This window comes from Perca flavescens, chromosome 1 (assembly GCF_004354835.1).
Source record: "Perca flavescens isolate YP-PL-M2 chromosome 1, PFLA_1.0, whole genome shotgun sequence".
Taxonomy (NCBI): domain Eukaryota; kingdom Metazoa; phylum Chordata; class Actinopteri; order Perciformes; family Percidae; genus Perca; species Perca flavescens.
Window position 1 is genome coordinate 13,179,731 of NC_041331.1, and position 23,404 is coordinate 13,203,134.

Below are 23,404 nucleotides of genomic sequence, written 5' to 3' on the forward strand. Positions count from 1 at the left end.
CTGTTCAAAGAAGACACTCGGACCATGGTAGACCTTTAAATCAAGAGAAGTTTTCCACCAGATATTCAGCTATACTGTACATTTTTTCCTCAGTGGCATTCATACAGTATTATCAAAAATAAAAAAGAAGTCAAACTCTCCATATGTTCAAACTATATGTATGTTACTTATACATTTCTCGCAACTTTAAATGATAGTGATAAAAGAAATCAAAATATGAACCTAACCGAACTGCTTTGTAATGAAATCAATAAAAGTACATCTCACAAATGTGACAAAAAAGGTGTTAATAGAGGCAACTGTTTTTTCTATTTTGATTCAGAATACAACTGTGTCAGGATGGATTTTTATTCATTTTGTAAAGAGTTTTACAGAGATGGTAGCTTGACATACTTTCTTTTTTACACTTAACCTTTACATGGAATTTGAAGACACATTAGTATCGCCCATTTAAAGGTACCTGTGCTATGTGTAAAAAAAGACTGTTTCTGTAAATGAGGGCACATTCTGCAGAGTTTTACTTACTTGTACATTAGTACATGATTGTACAATCTGTGTGTGCACTCTATACATTTTTCTTGTGAAAATAAATATACAAACTACATGAAAAGTTAATGGATCTGACCGTTAATGGATGAATCTATAAATGACCAAAAGGGTCCCTTATGCACTTGGAAGAAAACTAAAGTAAATTGAATGGAAATTAAAGAAGCCTCCGATTCACTGAGGTCTACTTCGGGAACTTTACCTGAGCGAATACACAAACCTTTTGATTTCTGCACTTACTCCAAAAAGGAACACACTATTTGTTGCCACACCACAATGCACAACACCAACCAGATGGCCTACCATTTTACCCTAACATCAATAAAGTGAACAGCAGATGTGCGTCTGCTCATGCTTAACTCGGCATCTATTTCCACCTATTGCACGACTGCAAAGATCACGATTTCAACCGAATGTGCAGCTGTAATCCTGACGTTTGAAGCAGCCACAGCCAAGACCTGCTCAGATTATAATCATTTAGAGGATGAGTATAGAACTGCACTAGAAATTGACATAACTTTTAAAAGGGGCGCTATGCAGTTTTGGCTTTTTGCTCGCAGGTTTCTCTCTAGAGCTCCCCCACAGCTTTGGAATAGATATTTGGCAGCACTGTTGTAAAAACTTGCTCGGTCAGTCTGCCGTTTCCTCCGACAATGCTTTCGGTAGTGTGAAAAACTCCATCGCTACCTTGTTCTTATAGCTAGCCGGTTGCTGTATGTGTGCAGTGCCTAATGCAATTCGTTACATCGCAAGACCTGATATCACGCGATACTTCCTGACGCTGAGGCCGGCCAAAAAGCTGCAAGGGTGGTTTTTTTCCGCTCACAGGCGCTAGGGGGGGGGGAGCGAGACGACCACCATTCAACTCGAAAAAAAAGTCATATAACCATTCCAATGTCTCCGAAGCTGTTAAGGTAAATTAAGCTAAAAAAAAAAAAAAAAAAAAAAAAAAAAAAAAAAAAAAAAAAACTGCATAGATCCCCTTTAACAAATATTATATCTAAGAAGACTAGGCTAAAGAGCCTGATGCTGGTATTTAACATCGCCATGATCATGTCAGCATCTACACAAAAGTAAGAACAACAAAAAGACAATTAGGTGTTGATGTTCCTCCTCACGAACACACAAACCCATTTAGCAGTCCGTTTCAGAGCATTGGGCAATGGTGCTCTCCTCCCACAAGCGAGAAGAAAAAAAAATAAAAATAGAAAATCTCAACGCTATAACCAATCCCTGACCACATGGGCAGAAAGGAGTCAGTGGTCCTGCTGGATGCCGTGTCCCTCTCAGGCTTCGGGAAGAGTGGGATATCAGGTCTGCGGTCACTCATTGACGTCCCAGATTTCAGAGAGCAGCGGGGGGAGCTTCTTGTCCTGGAGGCGAAGGGCAAAGACCTGCTCCGAGTGGACGCTGCTTAGTGTACGAAGGCTCACCAACTTCATCAGCATGCGGGGAAACATCAAATGATCCTGAGGAAACCATTGAAACTCATATTAAAAAAAGACATACTACTAGGAGAGTCACTTACAATTAGTAACAGCTATACAGTTTAAAAAAAGAAAAGAAAGAGAAAAAAAAAAAAAAAAAAAAAAAAAAAAGAACAGTGAGTTTCTTCTCATCTGGCAAACAACTGCTCTTGCAACAAGTCAAGCCCCCCTCCAGTCTGAAAAAAAAAAAAAAAAAAAAAAAAAATGTAACCTCAGCCCTGACCCAATGTGCTTGTTGTGATGACGACACCCAGGTTATGCTGACAAACTGTTGGTCACGAGAGAAGAGGTTGCGTAAACCCCAGCCACTTACATTGGATCTCTTTATCATGATGTAAGAGCGCAACGCGTCCACGTAGGGCTGCTGCAGCCTCTCCACCAGCTCATGGTCCTGCACGTTTGGCCGATCTGAACAGAGTTCACCAAACCAAAACAAATAGACACATTTTATTTACTTTTATTAAAAGGTCCCATGGCATGAAAATATCACTTTATGAGGGTTTTTTAACATTAATATGCATTCCCCCAGCCTGCCTATGGTCCTCCAGTAGATAGAAATGGCGATAGGTGTAAACCGAGCCCTGGGTATCCTGCTCTGCCTTTGAGAAAATAAAAGCTCAGATGGGCCGATCTGGAATCTTGATCCTTATGAGGTCATAAGGAGCAAGGTTACCTCCCCTTTCTCTGCTTTGCCCGCCCAGAGAATTTGGCCCACCCATGAGAGAGAGAGAGAGAGAGAGAGAGAGAGAGAGAGAGAGAGAGAGAGAGAGAGAGAGAGAGAGAGAGAGAGAGATCATGGCTTTCAAACGAGCAAAGTGGCAGTTGGTCAAGGCCACACCCCCACCCTCCACCTTGCCCCCCCTTCAATAGCTACAGACACAGAAATGGCACATCCTAAGTAAAGCTCATTGTGGGACTGGCTCTAGTGGCTGTAATTCTGCACCAAGGCTGAATTTCGGGAAAGAGACTTCCGATACAGTATTAGGGGACCACTAAGGTCTATATAAAAGAGACTTCAGATTAGGGCTGGGCGATATGGACCAAAAGTCATATCCCGATATGTTTTGGCTCAATATCGATATACGATATATATCCCGATATTTTTTCCGCAAAGTAAGAGCAAATGTTTCAGTTTGTTTTAGTTTTTTCCAACGTTTTAAATTGTTACATTTTTCTTCTACACATTTTCAGCGCTTATTTCTACATCCTATATTTTCTGATATAGTGTTGGGCGATATAGAGAAAATCAGATATCATGATATTCTTGACCAAATACCTTGATATCGATATTACGGCAATATATTCTAGAGTTGACAGTATCGCAAAATATCTTCACACTTAGATTTTAGATAAATAATCATTAATAGTAGAACAGCTAGAACAGTCTGGTAAGTTCAGAAAAGTCCATCACTTCACTGTAATGCAGCCTTTAAAACCAGGAAAAGACACTTATGTCATATCACGATATAACGATATCCAAAATCTAAGACGATATCTAGTCTCATATCACGATATCGATATAATATCGATATATCGCCCAGCCCTACTTCAGATACAGCATTAGGGGACCACTAAGGTCTATATAAAAGAGTCTTCAGATACAGTATTAGGGGACCACTAAGGTCTATATAAAAGAGTCTTCAGATACAGTATTAGGGGACCACTAAGGTCTATATAAAAGAGACTTCAGATACAGTATTAGGGGACCACTAAGGTCTATATAAAAGAGTCTTCAGATACAGTATTAGGGGACCACTAAGGTCTGTATAAAAGAGTCTTCAGATACAGTATTAGGGGACCACTAAGGTCTATATAAAAGAGTCTTCAGATACAGTATTAGGGGACCACTAAGGCCTATATAAAAGCATCCAAAGAGCACCATGTCACGTGACCTTTAAAGATCAGATTTCTTTTTTTGGTGAAAAGGTGATTCATTGCTTTCTGAAAATGCAACTGTAAGCAACCAATTTGTCCCTTAAAGAATTGACAGGGGTATCATTAGCTCTAAATTAGGGCTGCACGATATGAGGAAAATATCTAATTGCGATTATTTTTGACTGATATTGCGATTGCGATAGGATTCACGATATTGAAGGGAATGATCTTGTTTTCTATAATTATTCTCATTTTCATTTACTAATATTAAATCCTAAAAAATGTAAATGATTATAGCGTGATTTTTGCGAGGATCTGTACCAAACAAAGATGTTTTCTGTAGTCCATAGGATGGGATTTGTAGGCCGGGACGTCTCTGCAGCCCCACAATACTTCATTCAGAACGGTTTGACACATGTTTTGCCTTTAACAAATATTGCACCCCTCTGCGATTTGGATATTGCACTAGTCCATTAATTATTAATGATTGATTAATTGTGCAGCCCTACTCTAAATTCACTTTCACGTTGAAGATTTACTGCATGTGGAGTTTTATCAATTCTGACCTGCAGAAAAGATGTTGATGGCGATGAGCAGGGCATATTCCGCTTCGTCCAGGTGTAGGTCATTCATTCCTTTTGAAAACTCAAAGATGGGGTTAATGAACTCAAACTGAAGCCCTGTGGAGGTGAGAGGGGGACACGCAAAAGAAAAGTCACCTTAAAGAAGGCAATCAGAAGTAAGAGCAACATATGTTTCTTTTTCTATATAAATTACATATCAAATATTGTCAAAACTCTACCCAGCATTTATGAGTTCCGCATTGTGCATTTCTGATTGTAACTGTCTAGGTGTTGAAATAGTTTAGGCATCCTTGGGTAGGGAAAAAAAGGCTATTTGCATAGAGTAAGTATGGAAAACTTGGTTAAGTCTGCTCATACTTTCTTCTCTTCTTTTTTTTAAACAGCATCCGAGACAGATCGAATACAGGCAATCGGCTTAGGTGATATCTAATATTCATATATTCCATAAACATCTGACAGGCAGAAATGAGTAAATGCACCTGCTTTGGCGAAATCCTCCTTATTATAGCTGAAATCCTTCAGAAACGTAATGCTATCGATAGCAGGGTTGTACCGCCGAGATGTCTCTAGCAGCATAATCTGAGGAAGACAAACAAATCTTGGTGAGTGGAAAATTAATGTACAGCCGAACTAAGACAAACCGATACGCAGAGATACTCAAATAAGTTGTCAAAAATAATGCAGCAAGCAACTACCTTTTTAAAAACAGCAGCAGAATGTCGATCATTGATATCAAATTAATAAATGCAGTACTAAATTATTTTTGCATGTTGCTAATACTGCAAATTAAGAAATTTTGAAATGAGCCCATTGTGCAAGCTCTTGCATTTGGCTCACTTGTAACATATTCAAGAGCGTGTCGATTTGAAATCAATGATGTGCAGTTACAATACCTTGTATTCATAGAGAAACCAACACTTTAAACTGCAAGCTACAGCCACAAGAAACACGCCGCGTGATAAATAACGACCAACCTCAATGGTCGACGTCTTCAACAGAGCAATCTGGTCCTCCCTCGTGAGCTCCAGGAAACCAGGAAGCTGTTTAGCGAAATCCACAATCTCCTGGACTGACATGATTGCAAGCTCAGTGAAGTGGGCAAACCGCTGCTGACGCACTTCTCGGTTCTGCATGTCCTGACTCTGTGGCCACGGCTGTTGGATGCACACACCAAAAACATTCATTTACTGGTAAGCGTGGAGTAGAGATCAGGATTAACCGATTTTGCCCTAACCACGGTTCCATAACCGGAAGAATTGTATATAGAGTTTATAAGATTGATAGAGTCTTTATTGTCCCATAGGGATAATCATTTCCACACATGTTCTTTTCATGTTCCATAGCACAACACGTTAAAAAAAACAAAAACAAAACACGTAACACATACAAATAAATCACATTAGGACACCCACATAAACACATCAAATGTGAAAACTATAAAGCAACTGAGGTGGTGGTGGCGGTATTACAGTTTGTTCAGCACTGTGTTATCATTATAATTAATGTTTAACATATTTGACTTCATTTTCTATATTAGAAATATTCTCCATGACTCTCAATCTATCTACAGACACCAGCAGATGCACAGCAACAACATTTTGTTTTCTACAGCAGCTATATTTCCACCTGAAGCTACCGTGTCCTGGCCGAATATTGGCCACCCAAACTGAACACCTACTAGAGCTGGGCGATACGGGAAAAAAATATAATACCACAATATTGTTGACCAAATACCTCAATATCGATGTTGCGGCGATATTGTAGGGTTGACAATTAGTGCTTACAAAAAAAACATATACACAATGAGATTTTTGATAAATAATCGTCATTAATGTGTATATAATAACTAAGTGGGTAAAGGCAAATAATAGAAATGCTAAAACAGTCTGGTAAGTTCAAAAAATGACATCACTTTACTGTCATCCAGCCATTAAAACCAGGGACAGATAACACTTGTGTCATATCACGATATCCAAAATCTAAGACGATATGCAGTCCCATATCACGATATCGATACAATATCGATATATTGACCAGCCCTAACACTTACCCAAAATGAAGTCCTGTACTTATTCTTAAGGTGACAATCATTTTATTGTCCTAATTCATCGTTACTAGCGCAAACCACACAACAGTATGAAGGTATTGTTTTATTTATTTGGCCATGTCTTCAAGTAGGCCTACTTAATATAGCAATACATGGGTGTAATAAAATCACTGGTTTCTATATGGTATGGAGAGACTGGTCAGAAACAAGCCAAATCTATCCACAGAGACGTTTACTTACTGTCACTTTCGGTCGGTCAAGGAAAGACCTTTTGTTGCATTGCTTCTGCATGGACACCAGCTTCTCAATCATGTCCTGCTGCTGTGGATCCAGTGCGGCCGTTTCCTGTGGAGGAGTGGGGGTGACCACTGTGGATGTGCGGGCCGTTTCCTCCTCGTGCTGCTTTTTCATCTTCTTCAGTCGGATTTGCTCCTCAGAAAGCACACCTACGGTTTAAAAAGAGGACAAACTCGGCTCAATCTCTGAGTTAATAGGGTGTTCCATTTTATTCTCTTCGTGGTTTTTACTCTGGCTGCAAAGCCACCTGCCAAAATGCAGTGGAATCGGAGTTTTTTCTCTAGCTCGGATTTCTTTGGCACATGCAGACACTTACACTGCTCCAGCATGCCCGCCTCCCGACACTTGCGCAGGCGGCACTGCTGGCACTTGCGCCGCATGTACATGTCCATTTCACAGCGCCCGTTGTTCTTGCAGTTGTACTGGGCACTTTTAATGACGCTGCGTCGAAAGAAGCCCTTGCAGCCCTCGCAGCTCAACACGTTGTAATGGAAACCAGAGGCCTTGTCACCACACACGCTGCACACCTCATTGCCCAGCATTTTTGGCGCAGGCCCCTTCTTTCTCTTCACGGGCTGACCATCTATACACATAAAACACAAAAAGGGGTGATAAACCATATTAAGAACTTTTAATTGCAGTCACAATTCTTGGATGCAGCCACTTGTATACTGAGGGTTATTCAACATGTGCTGGAGGCTAAACAATGTCTGCTTGTCTTCCTTTTATTTACTTAAAATACATTTTCTTCAGGGCATCCTATCTAAAACAGATGTAACAGGTTACATACAGTCCTGTATAGAAAACATTTAAGTAGATAAGATACCTGCATATACAGTATGTACATGAATATAAAAAGCCTATTATGCAATTAAGATAGAGAGTTATACCCACAACTGCTGTATATGAAAATGGTCAAAGTATGGGCAAGACATGTCTGAGATTAAAGCCCAGTTTAGAGCAAAGATTTGCGAAAACGTTCCAGTGGCGTGAACTGGCCCGTCTCAAGACTCATCTTGTAAACCTGTTTAAACAGCCAATCAGCCCGTAGCAAAGTCAGCTGGTCAAGTCAGTTTAAAACCATCAGCTGGTCCAAATGGCAGTGTTTTGGACAAAGGAAAGAGAGGATCTAGTCATCAATTTCTTTGAGGAACTGCAACATCTGTATGACACAAACCTTAAAAATGGACTCAAATAAGATCAACAAACTGGCCTTTGTCACATTTTTCCCTTGTAAAAAACGTCAAGGTACCGGGTAGGAAAATACTAGGCCTAATCTTCCCGCCTCTGTGTAATTGGATATATCATACAGAATAGTGTTATATAGTGTATGTTTTTTTGTCAGTATCTATGGGCTGTAGCTTCCTTGTCGCTAATAAGCCCAGTGTTTATCATCCGCCTTTCCCCTGGTTGAAATGCTGTCTCGATAGTTAGCGTTTTTTCTCTGCTGATTAGCGGTGACACCAACTCCTGTAAAAGACACAACTACCGGTACTTCAGGAATAGACAGGGAGGAATTGACAAAAGAGGCCCTTGGGTATGCCGTTGAAGCACCCATGGATAGATTTTCCAATTATCCCCGTAGACATTCCTACTGATAGGATTTATAAAGTTGCCCCTCTTAATGAAGGGGCTGGTATCCACACTGTATGGAGCCATACAATCTCTGTTCTCCCTCCGATCAATCCCTTTTAACCCTATGCTCCCAGGATCTGGGAATGGATTTGACGCCGACCCGGGGGTCTATTCTTGGCCGCGTCCCAACACTGATCCAATTTGTGAAAGAGGTCGCCAGCAGCGTGGCACTCTGGTTCATAGGTTTGTCCCTCTTTATATACATACTGGTGTTCTGTATTCTCTTCTGTCTGATGTGTTGCAGACACAAATTAGAGTCATGCCCTGTCGCGGCCTTGTTTGGAGTCCTCCCTGACACCGTCAAATAATCCAGGTCTAAATCAGACTTTGGTGCATTTCTTTTTCCTCATAGCTAGGAGGTTAATCTCGATTCACTGGAAAGCTAAGCATCCTCCTTCACATTCCTTATGGATAAGAGATGTGCTATTGTTCTTAAAACTGGAAAAGATTAGACACTTGAAGAGAGGTGCTGTGTCAAAATCTGGCAGCCTTTTCTTTCATATGTTGACTCCCTTGACCTGCAGCCTCCAGAGGCTTCATAATCCAGTAACTGCCATGGTGTAGCCTATAGCCTGGTGATATTGATCCTTGACCTTATCCTTTACACACTTGTTCTTGACCTAAGACCATAACCCTTTTTGCTTTTTTTATGGTTGTTGTTGCTGTTTTGTCTTGTTTGTTTTTTTGTCACCTGTATAGTTATAGTTCAGCTTAACTTCTTTTATTGATTAGCACAGCCTAAGCAGGGTGGGTGGGTGGGTGGGAGGGGAGGATGTGGGTGTGGTTTATAATTGTCTCTTTATTGACATGTCTTTATTATTATTTTTTTTTAATTAGACTAGTATTGTAAATCTAAACAGCATATATGTAAACTATTAAATACATATTATAATTACAGATCCATTTCTTGCATGGATTTTGTAACTGTAAAAGTCTAAATAAACCAAAAAAGAAGCACCCGTGGATGGCTCCAAATTCTCGACCCTCTCGTTTTTTGTTTCTGCCACTACTAGAAATGCCAATGTAGCTGTAGCTCACTATCACCATCCGCACTAATATTTTAAAACGCTACAAATGATATCCAGCTAAAAAAAAAAAGTCTGAACGAATGTACAGAGAGTCGTTGAATACACCATCTCGCCTGACCGCATTTGTGTAACCTGGCAAATTTCTGAACAGCATCGCAGAACACAACGCATTTCAACTAGTAGCAGGTTTCAACTTGTCTTGTTGCGAATCTTTGGTCTGAACTGGGCGTTGGAGATTGGCAGAAAAAAACAAAAACAAGTTAGTCTAGTCTGCGTGACACACACACACACACACACACGCACGCACGTTAAATAGAGTAGTAAATATTTGTAGTGAGTCACGGAGAGCTGAGCCTAAAACAAGGTGTTGGAGATTCAGCTTCTGATTCTTGACCTGAAGCTCAATTATTACATCCCTCCAAATACTACTTGGCTCCATGCAAGTAGTGACTAAAGCAGCAACACTTACAGAAACTCTGCATTATGTTTATCAGATATGCAACAAGACACACTAAAAAGGATTGGTGCTATTTAGGTTTTACCACAGGGCCGATTGTTTGACCTGTGGTATTGCTCGCAGCTTTCTTGAGAACTACTGTAACCTGAAATTACTTTCAGGATGCCCGCAAAGCAACAAATGTGTGTATACTACCGACTTACTGTGTAACGCTACTTCAGAAGAAAACATTGCACAACTACATGTTCCTGACACAGATATGTTCCTGGTTACGATGCAGATCCAGATATTAGTCACAAAACAGCACAAGAAAAATATGACGCATTATTATTCATTCAACCATCTAGCATTCTATTAGAGTTGAAAGCTCCATCTTGAACAGATGTCAAGTACATTGCGCTAAAAACCAAAAGTTTTGTCATTTTAGTCAAACTGATTTCACAGTGATATATCTCATCTCTCTCATATCATTTTCTGATGAAAAACACACTTCACCTCAACTGACTTTAGCGGTATAGATAACAGACACTCCACTGTCCGGTTATCGCAGTCATGTGAACCAAGCACAGACACAACATTGCCTCATTCACGGACTTATGCGCCGCTGCAGAATTAAACTGCCAATTAGATGAATTACTTTATTAAATCGAAGGTGCTGGAGTAGTTCCGGATCGTTTTGGGCCCCCTTTAATCCCTAGTTGAATGATTATGAATGCAGCTTACTCCAAGTCAGTTTAATTAATACCTCAAGTGGAGGTATTAATTTCCAAACATCTCTAAGCTCTCCTATCAAATAAAGGCCTAAATTGCCCCCAAAAAAAATGTATAAAAAATGTAATGTCAGTTCTGGAGAGAAACATTTCAGTCGGGTACTGCAGCGGTTAAAAGCTAAGTACTGTCGTCTCACCTATGCTGGCGGCAGACGTGTCACCTATAGATGGGTCCAGCTTAATGTCCCCCGGCTCGACCTGCAGAGGGCTACTCATGTCAGTCAGTAAAGGGCCATTAAGGGGGGTGGCGGGGAAGTCATCTGGCTGGGAGAGGTCAGCCAGCGACAGCAGGCCGTCGTGCTTCATTGTGGTGCTTCCACTGCTCTCCTCAACCAAGCAGTCCAGCTGCAGCTCAGAGGCCCCGTCAAACACCTTACTCTCATCTGATAGAGACAAAAACACATTCACATTAACAATAAATAAATAAATAAATCACACCAGCCAACTTGTACCATCATTCAAGCCCTTGTTTCAGCTTGTCTTTATCCCAGGTGTCCGCAATAAATGTTGACGTTCATCAGCCAAAAGCTGGTACATCAGAAACACACATTCAATATAATGCAAAACTGATGGTTTGGTGAAGCTTATAATACTAAATTTGGTAACACTTTACTTGAAGGTATCTAAATAAGAGTGACATGACACTGTCATACATGACTAAAACCGAAAGATGTTTTATGCCATTAATGTTTATGACATATTCATGACAGTGTCATGTCACTCTTATGTAGAGACCTTCAAGTAAAGTCATACCTGCAAACTCAGAAGGGCTGTAAAAGGTGACACATCTCTTCTTCTTCCCCTCATCCCACTCACCCCCTCAGTTCCCTCGAACGTCAGTTTTCGGAGCATCAGAGAGAAGCGAAGGCATTTAAGTGGCACCTACTTAAGGCACCGAAATCCAGGTCCGGTAGATAAATCATTAAGGCACCGGTGCCGTATAAAAATTCTTCGGATCTACACGTTTCACGTGGATGACATTTTCCCCATTCAAAATAGCGATTCACGGCGAAAAGCAACTAGTTTGCAGGTATGAAAGTGCAACCTGAAATTTCTGCTGAAATTGCGCTTTTGTTTGAGTTTCAGCAGACATCCAATGCATGAACTTGGTTTTTACTATAAATCTAAATAGATGATGGAATAAAAAGGCCAGGCTGGATAGCCAATTCCAGAGCATACAACAAGAAAATTGTACCAACTCGCTGGCACAGTAAAACAGAGCTTTACTGAGAGAACTGAAGCCTGTCCAGTTTGATCTCATACATTTAATAAGACTAATACAGTGATTCCTCTTACCATGACCAACATCTGGGATATCAGTCACAGACAACGTGGACATCTTCTGCACAGCAGCTTGTCATTACGAAATCCACTTGTACCTGTGCAATTCAAATAACAATCACACTCAATGACGATGGCAATTTTACAAGCATAACCAAAAAAACAGACATACGTATTGAAGTGTGAAAAACGGAAAGGGATTTAAGCCTGCTGACACTGTATACCTGTACACATTAAAACGAGGGATGTGGTTATAGTACATCAATGGCAGGGCGATCATAATCACACGCAGTTCTTCGAAAGATCTGAATGTGAAATGTCTTCATCAGTCAACCAAGATCCTGCCTAAAATGTGTGCACAGGCAAGCCAACTGGCTGTAAAAGCAGAAATGAAAGTTTGTCATGTGCCACATATGGGTGCATTTCAGGAAACTGATTCAGCAGACACACACGCAGGATTTGGGCTATTCTTAACCAGCCTGTAAGAATAAATCCGCGGTTTAAAAGTATAGGCTTTCTGCAATTTATTGTGACAAATTAAAATAACTCATTCAAAAGATGTACTTTTTTAATGTGATATATAATAAAGCGCTGTACTTCACACCCATTTCATGACAAATTCATGACTAGTATATAAATTATGGTAGCGATTTCTACAACTTACTCTCAGTCGCTGTGACAAAACATAAGTATTAAAATAAAAGTATTAGAACAAAAAGTCTAGGGCTGACCCACATGATTCAAAGCTTCGACCGTTGCAGTTATTACATATGTGTGTATTCAAATATATTTAAATATGTCTCACTGAAGCTTCAAAGCCCCAAAAATGGTGTATGAGACAGCCCTAAGACAGTCACAACAAAGACTATGAAGTTAGGTCAAGTTCAACACTCAACAGACAAAGGAAAATGATGGAACTATTTTGATTAAATACAACTGTCGCAAATCCCAAAACTCTGTAAGTTGGGTTCACTAAAATACTACGGCAGCACGATATGAGTAAAAATATGCGAACTGCTATAACGCCGTTGAATATCGCGATAACGATAACTTAAAAAAAAAAAAAAGGAAAAAAAGAACATTTTAAAGTGCAGTTTTTCGCGATATGTCGCAGCCTTCTGCGATGTTAATTGCGCCAGTTGATATTGCGATGACGAAAAAAAAAAAAAAAGTATATATTGTGCAGCCCCATAGAATATGAAAAAGGAAAAACCATAATAGAAACATGAAAAAAGCCACGATAGCGGTGACAACAGTTATTTTACCAAGTACCATTTTAAGTACCATACCATAGTACACTAGTAAGGAGGTTATTGTTGCAGCAGTTCAAGATAAAAGCGTTCACACAAGAGGTAATAATAAAGGCAACATTTGTTGGAGTAAAGATGCCTTGGTGGCTTTGGGCTTCTTTTATATGACTGTTTTTTTTTTTAAATAATAGCTTATATTTTTCTACTAAAAAGAACTTGACCATTACACAGCAATTTTGCTATAGATAACATCAGTTGATGCCTAAATAAAAACAAAAAAAGACAACATTTTGTGGCCGGGTTGGCTCAGTTGGTAGAGCAGGCGCACATATGCCGAGAGGTTTATGCCTCGACGCAGAGGTCCAGGGTTCGAATCCGACCTGTGACAATTTCCTGCATGTCTTCCCCCTCTCTCTCTCTCCCCTTTCTCACCTAGCTGTCCTATCGAATAAAGGCAGAAAAAGCCCAAAAAATTATAATAATAAAAAAAGACAACATTTTGTTACTTAGCTCAAATTAATTTGCAACAGTGCTGTGACCAGCATAGGGGCGGACTGACCTTACCTCTGAAGTTGATGTCTTATTTATCGTCTACCCATCCTGGCCATGTGAGTCCACAACCTCATTCTGTCGATATTCCTGAGTTGATGGAGTATTTGCTTTCGTGATGAGTCTTGAGGATGCCAAAATCCCAGTGAGTTATTGGGCAGAAGTTTAACGACTCGATATCTTGAAGACAGCGAGTAGGGAAGAAGACAAGTCCTTTTCTACAATGCCCAATGGGAGACAGGAGGGAAGACAGAGAGAGTAAGAGAGAGAGACAGAGAGAGAGAGAGGGAGGGAGAAAGAGGGAACACAAGAGGTTACTATTGGTCATTTGCATTGCTCTTAAATCCCCACAGGGCTGTGGTGCCTCAGCCTTTTTCCCTTTATGAGCATTTAAGCAGCCCATTTTACTAAAACAGCCTCATTGCACACAGACACCTAGGGATGACCCCGTCTTTTCCAGTATTGTGGCCCTCTGCCTCAGAATCTGTAAAGGTTGTTACCACTCAAAGCCTTTCTCACATAAATGTCACACACAGAGCATAAAGAGAAAATTCACACAAAAAAAACAATATTACATCTAGCTAAACTTAGAACAATGTCTAATATTAACATATTGAGAAACCACAAATCAAGAAATGCCAAATGCCATGTCGGCATAGTGGATCTTAAGTCTAAGCTGGTTTCCTTTCTGTTAAAACAAGATCTGAAATCTGCTTTACAGACAATAGATCTGGTCATTAAATGATATCAAGTTTTATTGGGTGAATTCACATTCTTTGGTTGTAAAACATTTCTACTTTGCCTGTAACCTCATGTCATCCCCACACTGATCTGTCTGCACAAGTCCAATGTCCCCTGCATCTTATCAGCCAGTCACCTTTGTCCATGAACATGTTTTCATAGAGTGCTGGAAATGAAATGAATACACCAACAAAATCAATAAAGCACTGAATACCATTAAAGCTTCTTTCTTTTTTCTGTGTCCTTATATTACACGTCAACTCACGAAACCTCAGTTTGCTCCACGATAAACAATTGTGTAATTCGACTCGATTTTGTAACGTCAAGAAAGTATCTTGCTGCAAATTAGACTGCTTATTACACAGCCAATGTAAATATAAGTGAGGTGCGATCAAACTAGTGCTGAAACAATGACTCAATCAGCAACAATTTAGATAATCAATTACTAATTTTCAAGGCATAACTACTTAAAAAAAAAAAAAATGTACTGGTTCCAGCTCCTAAAATGAGAATATTTGCTGGTGTTCTTAGTCTTCTATGATTGTTTTGGACTCCTGGTTGGACAAAATAAGTAATTCTAATATATGTATTTTTTACAAATATCTCACATGTTATAGACCAAACAATGTACCGTTGCAGTTCTATTAGCAACACTGTGCTGACGGCATTGACAAAGCCTGTAAAAATTGCAATGCATCAATTGGTCACCGTCAGCAACAATGTTGGCGGGTTGTGAGAAAGCTGTGCTTATACTGTAAGTGTACAAATACAGTCAGCATGACTGACCGGGAAATGTCCTTTTCTAAAAGTCTCAAGAGTGCCAACGGATGTAACCCTCTCCGGTGAAGCAAAAATGGACTACATTACTCAGCAACAACTTGGAGTGAAAAGCAAAGAGTCAGTGCTTTCAGGAGTCACAGGCCCCAAAACGAATTCAAGTTCCCACACTGATGGAAGAAGAAGTACATTTAGTGATTCCGGGTCTTGCAGACCCACCCAGATATTTTCACTTCTTCTGAAAAGAGAGCTCTGCTCAGGTTAACACTGGGTGGAGCTGTGCTGGGAATTAGGTGAGGTCACCAGACTAATAAAAATGATAAAGATGCAGGACATACAGCTAACAGATGTCTGTAAGTTTGTAAGTTACACGCCCACACAGAAGACTAGCTAGCTAATCAGACAAAATAAGTGAAACCACCTGTGTAAGTGGACCAGGGGTATTTAGAGGCTTTCAGTTAAGTCTTTGTTTTTAGACATATGCACGTTGCAGCCTCAGATAGTTAATATCTATCAAAGGACAAGAAGTAAGACCAAACTGTCAAGCTAAATTAGCAATTAACGTTAACACCAGGGGATAACTTAGCTACGGTAACGTTAGTTAAGCCAGTGTCCGTTAATTGTCATGTAATGTAAAAACTTGAAAGAGCATGTGGCAATTTAAAACCAACACATTTGACAAGCTTCGTGTTAACACTGCTGATACTTGCTTGCAGTTTGAACACAGACTTGCGGCTAACATTAGCCAAGTTGGTTCGTTAACGTTAACTGGTAGACAAACAAATGTAGCTAGCCACTTAACGTTAGCTACATGTCGGCGTGTAAACATTAGCTTGCGTTAACCATATTTTCATGTAAAGTTACCATTGGTCAACGTTAACTCGCTAGCCTTCGAACATTGTTTGGATAAAACTGTAAAACTGGATGTTTACGTGAGATTAGCTTTATAGGCAATCCAAACAAGGCCAATCGCGTTAGTTAGCCTAACGCACTCCAAAGCAACTCTCTTTTCTTTTTTTTAACAGGTCCAACTTAACGTTAGCTAGCTTCACATCACGGCTACCACAAAGAAGAAGACATGAATTACCATCACACATGGCAAAATGTGTTGACTTGACGAGTGTTCAACTACTTGTTAGTTGGGGTATGCCACTCCGTCCGTTTGTGGCTGTTGACAGCAGCTTTGACAACCGAACTTAGCACGTTAGCTCACTAGCTAGCGTAATCATCATGTGATTCAGCCTCAGCGGCTCGGCTGCTGGGTGGGCTGGCGCAGCAGGGAACACATTGCATCAGGCTCAGAGTCACAACCATTTAGTGCCCAGTGTACAGTCTTACAGGCAGCTGGCAGTGGTGCAATGTTGAAAGAACAGACCAAGAGAGATGTAGTTGAAAGATAATAAACTTGTATTGAACATGTGCAGATTCTAAGAGATTTATAGATGTGTTACAATAGAAAGTAATCTAGTGATGGGCGAATGAAGCCTCATGAAGGTTTGGGGCTTTCTTTCTAATTTGTGCCAAAAAAGATTCCAAGCTTTGGTATGGGGCTTCAAACATAGGGACATCTGGTGGCTTGCAAAACGTATAGCAGCCATGCACTACAACCACAACGTCTCTCTGATTTGAATAGTTTGTCTCATATGTGCAATAAAAGTTCAACTGGCAAGCCTGCGTGTTATTAAATCTGTAATACTGTAGGTAGTCATCAAGTGCTGCATTAAATGTAGTTAAAGTAATTGTTTTAATGCATTAGGCCTATCCAAAAAGCCTACACATTTTTACTGACACAAAACCTTAATACTCAGTGTCTCTGTGGGCATGGTCCATGGATCACGTGTTTTAACTTCATTGCTATTTATGTGGCATTTCATATGAATTGTGATGGGATTGGAGGATATTCATTAAATTAGCTTGTTGTTGTATTGCATTTTGTTGTGTATTGAGTTACGGCTTAACCACTAGAGGGCGCTGTAGTCCACAATACATTGTACTGGATGTTGGTAAGAACCGTGAAGAAGAAAGAAGGGAGTTTACAAAAGTTGATGCTAGCTTGACGGTCTCGTCTGTTCTGGAGTGAATAATACTGAGACATAACAAATTGGCGACGAGAATGGCGACTACCGGTGTGCCTCTTCCTGCGTTGTTCTTACCATGCGCCGGACAACCTATTCCGTTCGATATGTGGATGAAAATGTTCGGGAATTACCTGCTCGCTATTCACGCGGAGGGGGACGACTGGCCAGACACGAGGAAACGTGCAATTCTCCTACACTGCCTGGGCACCGAAGGCCAACGTGTTACACACTACGTGATACACTCACGAATGTAGGTACAACCTATGATTCTGCAGTGGATGCACTGCATGCACACTTCAGTCCAGCAATAAATGTTGTGTTGGAACGACACAAGTTCAGACAGAGAGTACAGAGACCGCATGAGACTGTAGCCGAGTATGTGGGCGCGTTACGTGAGTTAGCTACAACGTGTGGATTTGCTGGGAACACAGATGGAATGATACGGGACCAATTGATTGAGCATGCTAGCTGTGTGAAGATACGTGAGAAAACGGTTAGTACAAACCGAGACAGATCTCACTCTGGATAAAGCAGTAAAGTTGGCGTGTCAAGTGGAAGCAGCTATCGGACACGCCCAGACTCTAGCTTCGGAGCCGCATGCTCCAGTGCACGTGGTGAAGGTGAGACCAAAACGCCCATTCAGAAACCGAACAAAGAGCAGTCACCCCATCGAGCCTGCAGCAGCACTGAAACAGGATCAAAGCTGTTTTAGATGTGGATCAGCAGCTCACCTGGCAAATGCCCAGGACTGCCCTGCAAGGAAAGTGACTCGCCAAAACTGCAATAAGGTCGGACACTTTGCCCGTGTATGTACTGTAAGTCCAAGCAAACCACGGCCAAGGTAGGAGAAGTGGTTATTCTGGAAATGAATACAGTACGAATGATAGAAAATGGACAACTGGATGACAAAATTACATGCACAGTAGCCATAAATACAAAGGCAACTTCCCGTACTGTGGAGCTAGTGGTGGATACGGGATCGGCTGTGTCAATCATTCCTGAGCACTTCTATAGGGCGAACTTCAGTGGTGTGCCGCTTGCTGAACCAGAAAAAAGGTTAGTGACTTACACCAAATCTGATGTTCCAGTGCTGGGTTGCCTGCCAGCTACAGTGAGGTATGCAACCATTACAGTACCAGCTACACTGTACGTCGTGAAGACAGGCACAGCTCTGCTCGGAGTGGACTTGTTCAGGGCACTGAGACGTTCTATTGACAACATGGTGCTCTCACCTGCGGGCCCAGTGACAGAGATCAGAGAGATCATCGCGCGGATCGGTGACTGGAGAGAAGTTAGGTCTTGCTAAAGGTTTCATTCACCGTGTGAAAGTTAGGGAAGACGTCCAGCCTGTTCAACAAAAGCTGCGGAGACTCCCACTCTCTGTTAAATTGAATTGGAGAGACTGTTAGAAATGGATGTGATAGAGAGGATTGACGCATCTCCATGGGTATCACCCATCGTTGTCACACGACGAAAGAATGGTTCAGTGAGAATGTGTGTGGACTTACGTGAACCAAACAAGGCTGTAGTGATGGACAGTCACCCACTTCCTCATATGGATGATCTCTTCTCTGAAATGCGTGGAGCCACTGTGTTCTCAACCATTGATTTGGCAAATGCGTATCATCAGGTGTTACTGGCAGAGGAAAGCAGAGATATGACTGCATTCATAACTCACGAAGGGCTCTTCAGGTTTCGTCGGGTTCCATGTGGGCTGTGTTCTGCCCCAAGTGCGTTCTCCAAGATGATGTCTCTGGTGCTGAAAGACCTCAAGGGGGTCCAGAACTACCTAGATGATGTCATAGTCTATGGCACAGAAAAGGAGGAGCATGATCGTAACCTGCTGATGGTGCTTGCTGCGCTAAAGAAAGCTGGCCTCCAGCGCAACTATGAAAAATGCCACTTCAACCAGACCAGCCTACGGTTCCTTGGACACACCGTCTCAGCCCAGGGTTTGCTGCCAGACACAGATCACCTCAAGGCTATTACAGCTGCTCCAGCGCCTAGCGACGCCACCACACTGCGCTCATTCCTGGGGCTCACAGCATGGTATGCAAAATTTGTGCAGAACTATGCATCTCTGGTAGAGCCCATGCGAGACTGCCTGCGTGGCGACACATTTCAGTGGACAGCAGCAGCACAGTCCAGCTTTGACACGGTCAAGACTCGCATTGTAACCAGTTCAGCGCTATCAGTCTTTGACCCCAGCCTTCCTACAATTGTGTCTACAGACGCTTCGGATTATGGTCTGGGGGCCGTACTGACACAAATGCACCCTGATAACACTGAGCGCACAGTTGCTTTTGCCTCACGTTCACTTACCCCTGCTGAACGGAAATACTCCATTGTAGTAAAGGAAGCGTTAGCCTGTGTGTGGGCAGCGGAAAAGTGGAGGACTTTCTTATTACACTGCGTGCAGATCACCAGGCTCTGACCACACTGCTACACACAAAAGGACTTGGACGCGCAGGGATGCGTATTGCCCGGTGGTCAGACAGACTTCTGTGCTTCACGTATGACGTATGGTGTATCGTGCAGGAGCACAAAACTATGCTGCTGACTGTCTCTCCCGTCTGCCTCTCCCATCAGAAGAGAATGCAGAGCCAGTGACTGAGCCTGAACTTGTAGCTCTGCTGGACACAGAACTGAAAGCTCTCTCTGTGAAGGACTTCGTGGTGGCATGTGAGGCATGCCCACAGCTTACTGCCATCAGGGCACAGATGAAAAAGGGGTGGCCTAAAACAGCAAAGTCCCTACCGGCAGTGCTCAAACCCTACTTTGCTACTAGAGATGAACTCTCAGTCCAAGATGTGACAATATACAGGGGCCCTCACCGACGGCTAGTGCCTGTGGCCCTGAGAAGACAGCTGGTGGACTTGGCACATGAAACCCACCAGGGTGTTGTGCGCACCAAGCAGAGGCTACGTGACTTATACTGGTGGCCCGGCATGGACATGTCGGTGCAGGAGAGCATTAGTGCATGTGTGACATGCCAGATGAATGATAAAATCACAACCCCGGCTGTCACTACCTTCCTGTCTACTGTGTTTGCCCGCTTCGGCAACCCCCACAGAACTCGTTAGTGATAATGGGACACAGTTCACCTCGAACGAGTTCGCAGAATTTCTGGCAGCGAGGGACATTACACACAGGAAAGTGTCTTTGTATTATCCACAAGCAAACGGAGCCATTGAACGCTGGAATCGCGTTCTCAAAGAGTCACTTCTTACTGCCGAGCAAGAGAGGAAACCATGGAAACCATTTATACAGGACTTCTTGCTCACGTACCGTGCAACTCCACACAGTGCGACAGGAGTGTCACCATACAAACTCATGTTCAACAGGCAAATGCGCACAAAGGTGAACATCGGTCCAGCAAGCAAATCTACTCTGCTGACAGAGAAGCAACTGCGCAACCGTGTCACCTCTAAACAAAAGGCATCAAAAGATTACACAGATGTCAGGAGAGGTGCCCAGGTACCAAAGATCAAAGAGGGAAGCATAGTAAGAGTACGGAAAGAGTACTGGAAGATGGACGCACCTGGAATGCTACTCATCTCTCGCTAGTCCCTGACAGTGTAACGGACACCATTGACCGTTCTGTTCCAGTACCTGTGCCGGAACCTGCACAAATGCTGGATGTTCCAGTACCTGAGTTGGGACCTGCACAATGGCTGGATGGGGACATGCGGATGTCTGCCAGGGTCAGGAAGAAGCCGGCATGGCTTAGTGATTATGTACATTAATTGGTAGTTATGGTAGGTGAAAAAAAAACAAACATTGAAAATATCTGAATGCTGTTTTGCTAGTGAAACGGTTTGCTTAATTTCACTTATGTTTAAAAATTCTGTTAGAAGTTTGATAAATGTAATGTTGCATGCTATAACAGTTAAATTGATACTATTATTGGAAAGAAGAGGATGCTAATGTTAAGAAAAAAAAAAAAAAAAAAAACTTAAGTTTGCATTATATTACAGCTGAGGTCTAGGTGAGTTCAGAGGCGGCTTACTCATTTTTATTTTACCTGGTAAGCTTCCTAAACAAGAGGGGAAATATGTTGTGTATTGAGTTACGGCTTAACCACTAGGGGGCGCTGTAGTCCACAATACGTTGTACTGGATGTTGGTAAGAACCGTAAAGAAGAAGAAGAAGAAAAATAAAGAAGGGAGTTTACCAAGGGGGTAAGCTTCGCTTCAGAACTCGAGCCATCTATGGCGCCATTTTGTTGCTAACTGGCCATCACCTCCTGTTAGCATTCCGCTGACTGCCATTTTTTTTTACGTCACTTGACTGCGAATAACTTTACATCAGAAATGTTTGAAGACTCTATTTGTCCATTGTTTAGTTCCAAAGAAACACGACAATGTATAAAAGGCTTCATTACCTTGTACCTCACGTTATGGCTCCGTAGCAGACGGTTTTGTAAATATAAGCTAACGATTGTGTCATAACCAAGTGACTTACCGTCGCATAGTAGAGGAATTACAGTACAGTACAGGAGAAGCTCGCAGGCAGTTTCGACTTACATGAGCTGTTTAGGTTTAATTACTAATGTTAACTAGCATGTTAGTTAGCAATAATTAGCCTGTGCCCATGTTATCTCCTTACATACACCTACACTCTCCGTATCTGTAAGATTGGGAATGATTGAGATTTATCTTGGCACAGCTACCAGAAGACTTCCAACTTTCAGACACGTTGCTCACGTCACATTCTCTCAGTTGGAGGCTGCGCAGTAAAGCTGGCCATCACCGGAAAAGTGCTTCTAATAGCCTTCACTGGTCTCCGTCCAGAGCAACGGGGTCTATTGGTCCATTATATACTGTCTATGGAGTTTACAAAAGTTGATGCTAGCTTGACGGCCTCGTCTGTTCTGGAGTGAATAATGAGACATAACACATTTGTACTTGGTGCAGGGGGAAATGTTCTCATACTTAACATGATGTCTTTAGTGTACATCGCGAGATTTCTCAGTTCTATTTAGTATTAACATAGTTTAGCAGCAAAACTTACAAAACAGAAAGACTGATAAATGATTGGGAATATACTGTATTACACTGATTGATGTCATATGCATACCAGCGGTAGCACAATCACTCCAATCCCTCACTTAAGGAAATGTAGCAGTAGGCTACCTCATTGTGCAAATATTTAATTACAAGTAATAATAATAATAATAATAACACATTTATTTTAAACTGTTAAGTAGGCCTAAAGGGGTAAAGAGTAGCCTATTGTCATCAAAATGCACTAAAAAAGTAATAATACAAAGAATAATGTCCCCTGTCAGTGTTCTTGTATTACTGGATTATTATTTTCATATATTGGGTAGTTTCATCTACAACAATGTATCAATCATATACATTATTTTAATGTTCTGTATGTAGAGTATGCTATTAGTGTGTACGATATAGCTGTTAAACATGATAATACACAAAGTACAATTAAGTGCATGGAAATTGTACTTTAGCACAGCACTGAGTGAATATACTTGCCTGCATGCTAGCAGCCCCTTTTTATTTCGCCTTTGCTGTGTACCACTTGGCATGGTTCCATTACCTTTGGAACACTGATCCCAATTAACAGCTCCACATCAGCATCAATTACCGGAATTTCCACAGAGCTTAAGTGTGGCCAAGCACTTAACTCTTTCTGTCGTGGAATGTTGTCACAAATCACAGGCATCTTACACTGGGTGTACACTTCAGGCAATTCAAAGTAGGCGTTACCATTAAGGGCAGTGCAGCTATCTCCAGTCCTGAGATAACATAACTGTCGACAAACTTTTCTTGATTCTTGCTCTGGGGGGAATTACTGGAATTGTTGGGTCTTTGTAAATTATAGAGTGTGGTCTAGATTTACTCTATCTATAAAGTGTCTTGAGATAACTCTTGTTATGATTTGATACTATAATTGAATTGAATTGATTCATATTCCTTAGCAGGATTTTGGCACTCCTTCCTCTGACCTTTAGCTCCCTCATGAGTTGCTCAGAGCAGAAA

General features: G+C 41.5%; 1 protein-coding gene across 3 annotated transcripts; it reads right to left on the minus strand.

Annotated features, from left to right (window-relative positions):
- Nucleotides 1–1,482: 1,482 nt before the first annotated feature.
- nr1h3 (nuclear receptor subfamily 1, group H, member 3) lies at nucleotides 1,483–21,907 on the minus strand. Of its 3 annotated transcripts, none has more exons than XM_028575290.1 (11): nucleotides 21,867–21,907; nucleotides 13,822–14,024; nucleotides 12,023–12,105; nucleotides 10,864–11,109; nucleotides 7,153–7,419; nucleotides 6,780–6,985; nucleotides 5,467–5,646; nucleotides 4,972–5,071; nucleotides 4,475–4,588; nucleotides 2,347–2,441; nucleotides 1,483–2,015 (listed from the first exon to the last, which is right to left on the minus strand). In XM_028575290.1, the coding sequence occupies exons 3-11, from the start codon at nucleotides 12,063–12,065 to the stop codon at nucleotides 1,869–1,871; spliced, it is 1,398 nt and encodes a 465-aa protein (XP_028431091.1). In that variant the 5' UTR covers nucleotides 12,066–12,105; nucleotides 13,822–14,024; nucleotides 21,867–21,907; the 3' UTR covers nucleotides 1,483–1,868. The 3 variants fall into 3 exon arrangements, with proteins under 3 accessions (XP_028431091.1, XP_028431074.1, XP_028431083.1); XM_028575273.1 differs by lacking the exon at nucleotides 21,867–21,907 and adding an exon at nucleotides 16,412–16,602; XM_028575282.1 differs by lacking the exon at nucleotides 21,867–21,907 and adding an exon at nucleotides 16,412–16,602 and having other exon boundaries at nucleotides 13,817–14,024.
- Between the last annotated feature and the right edge of the window lie 1,497 nt (nucleotides 21,908–23,404).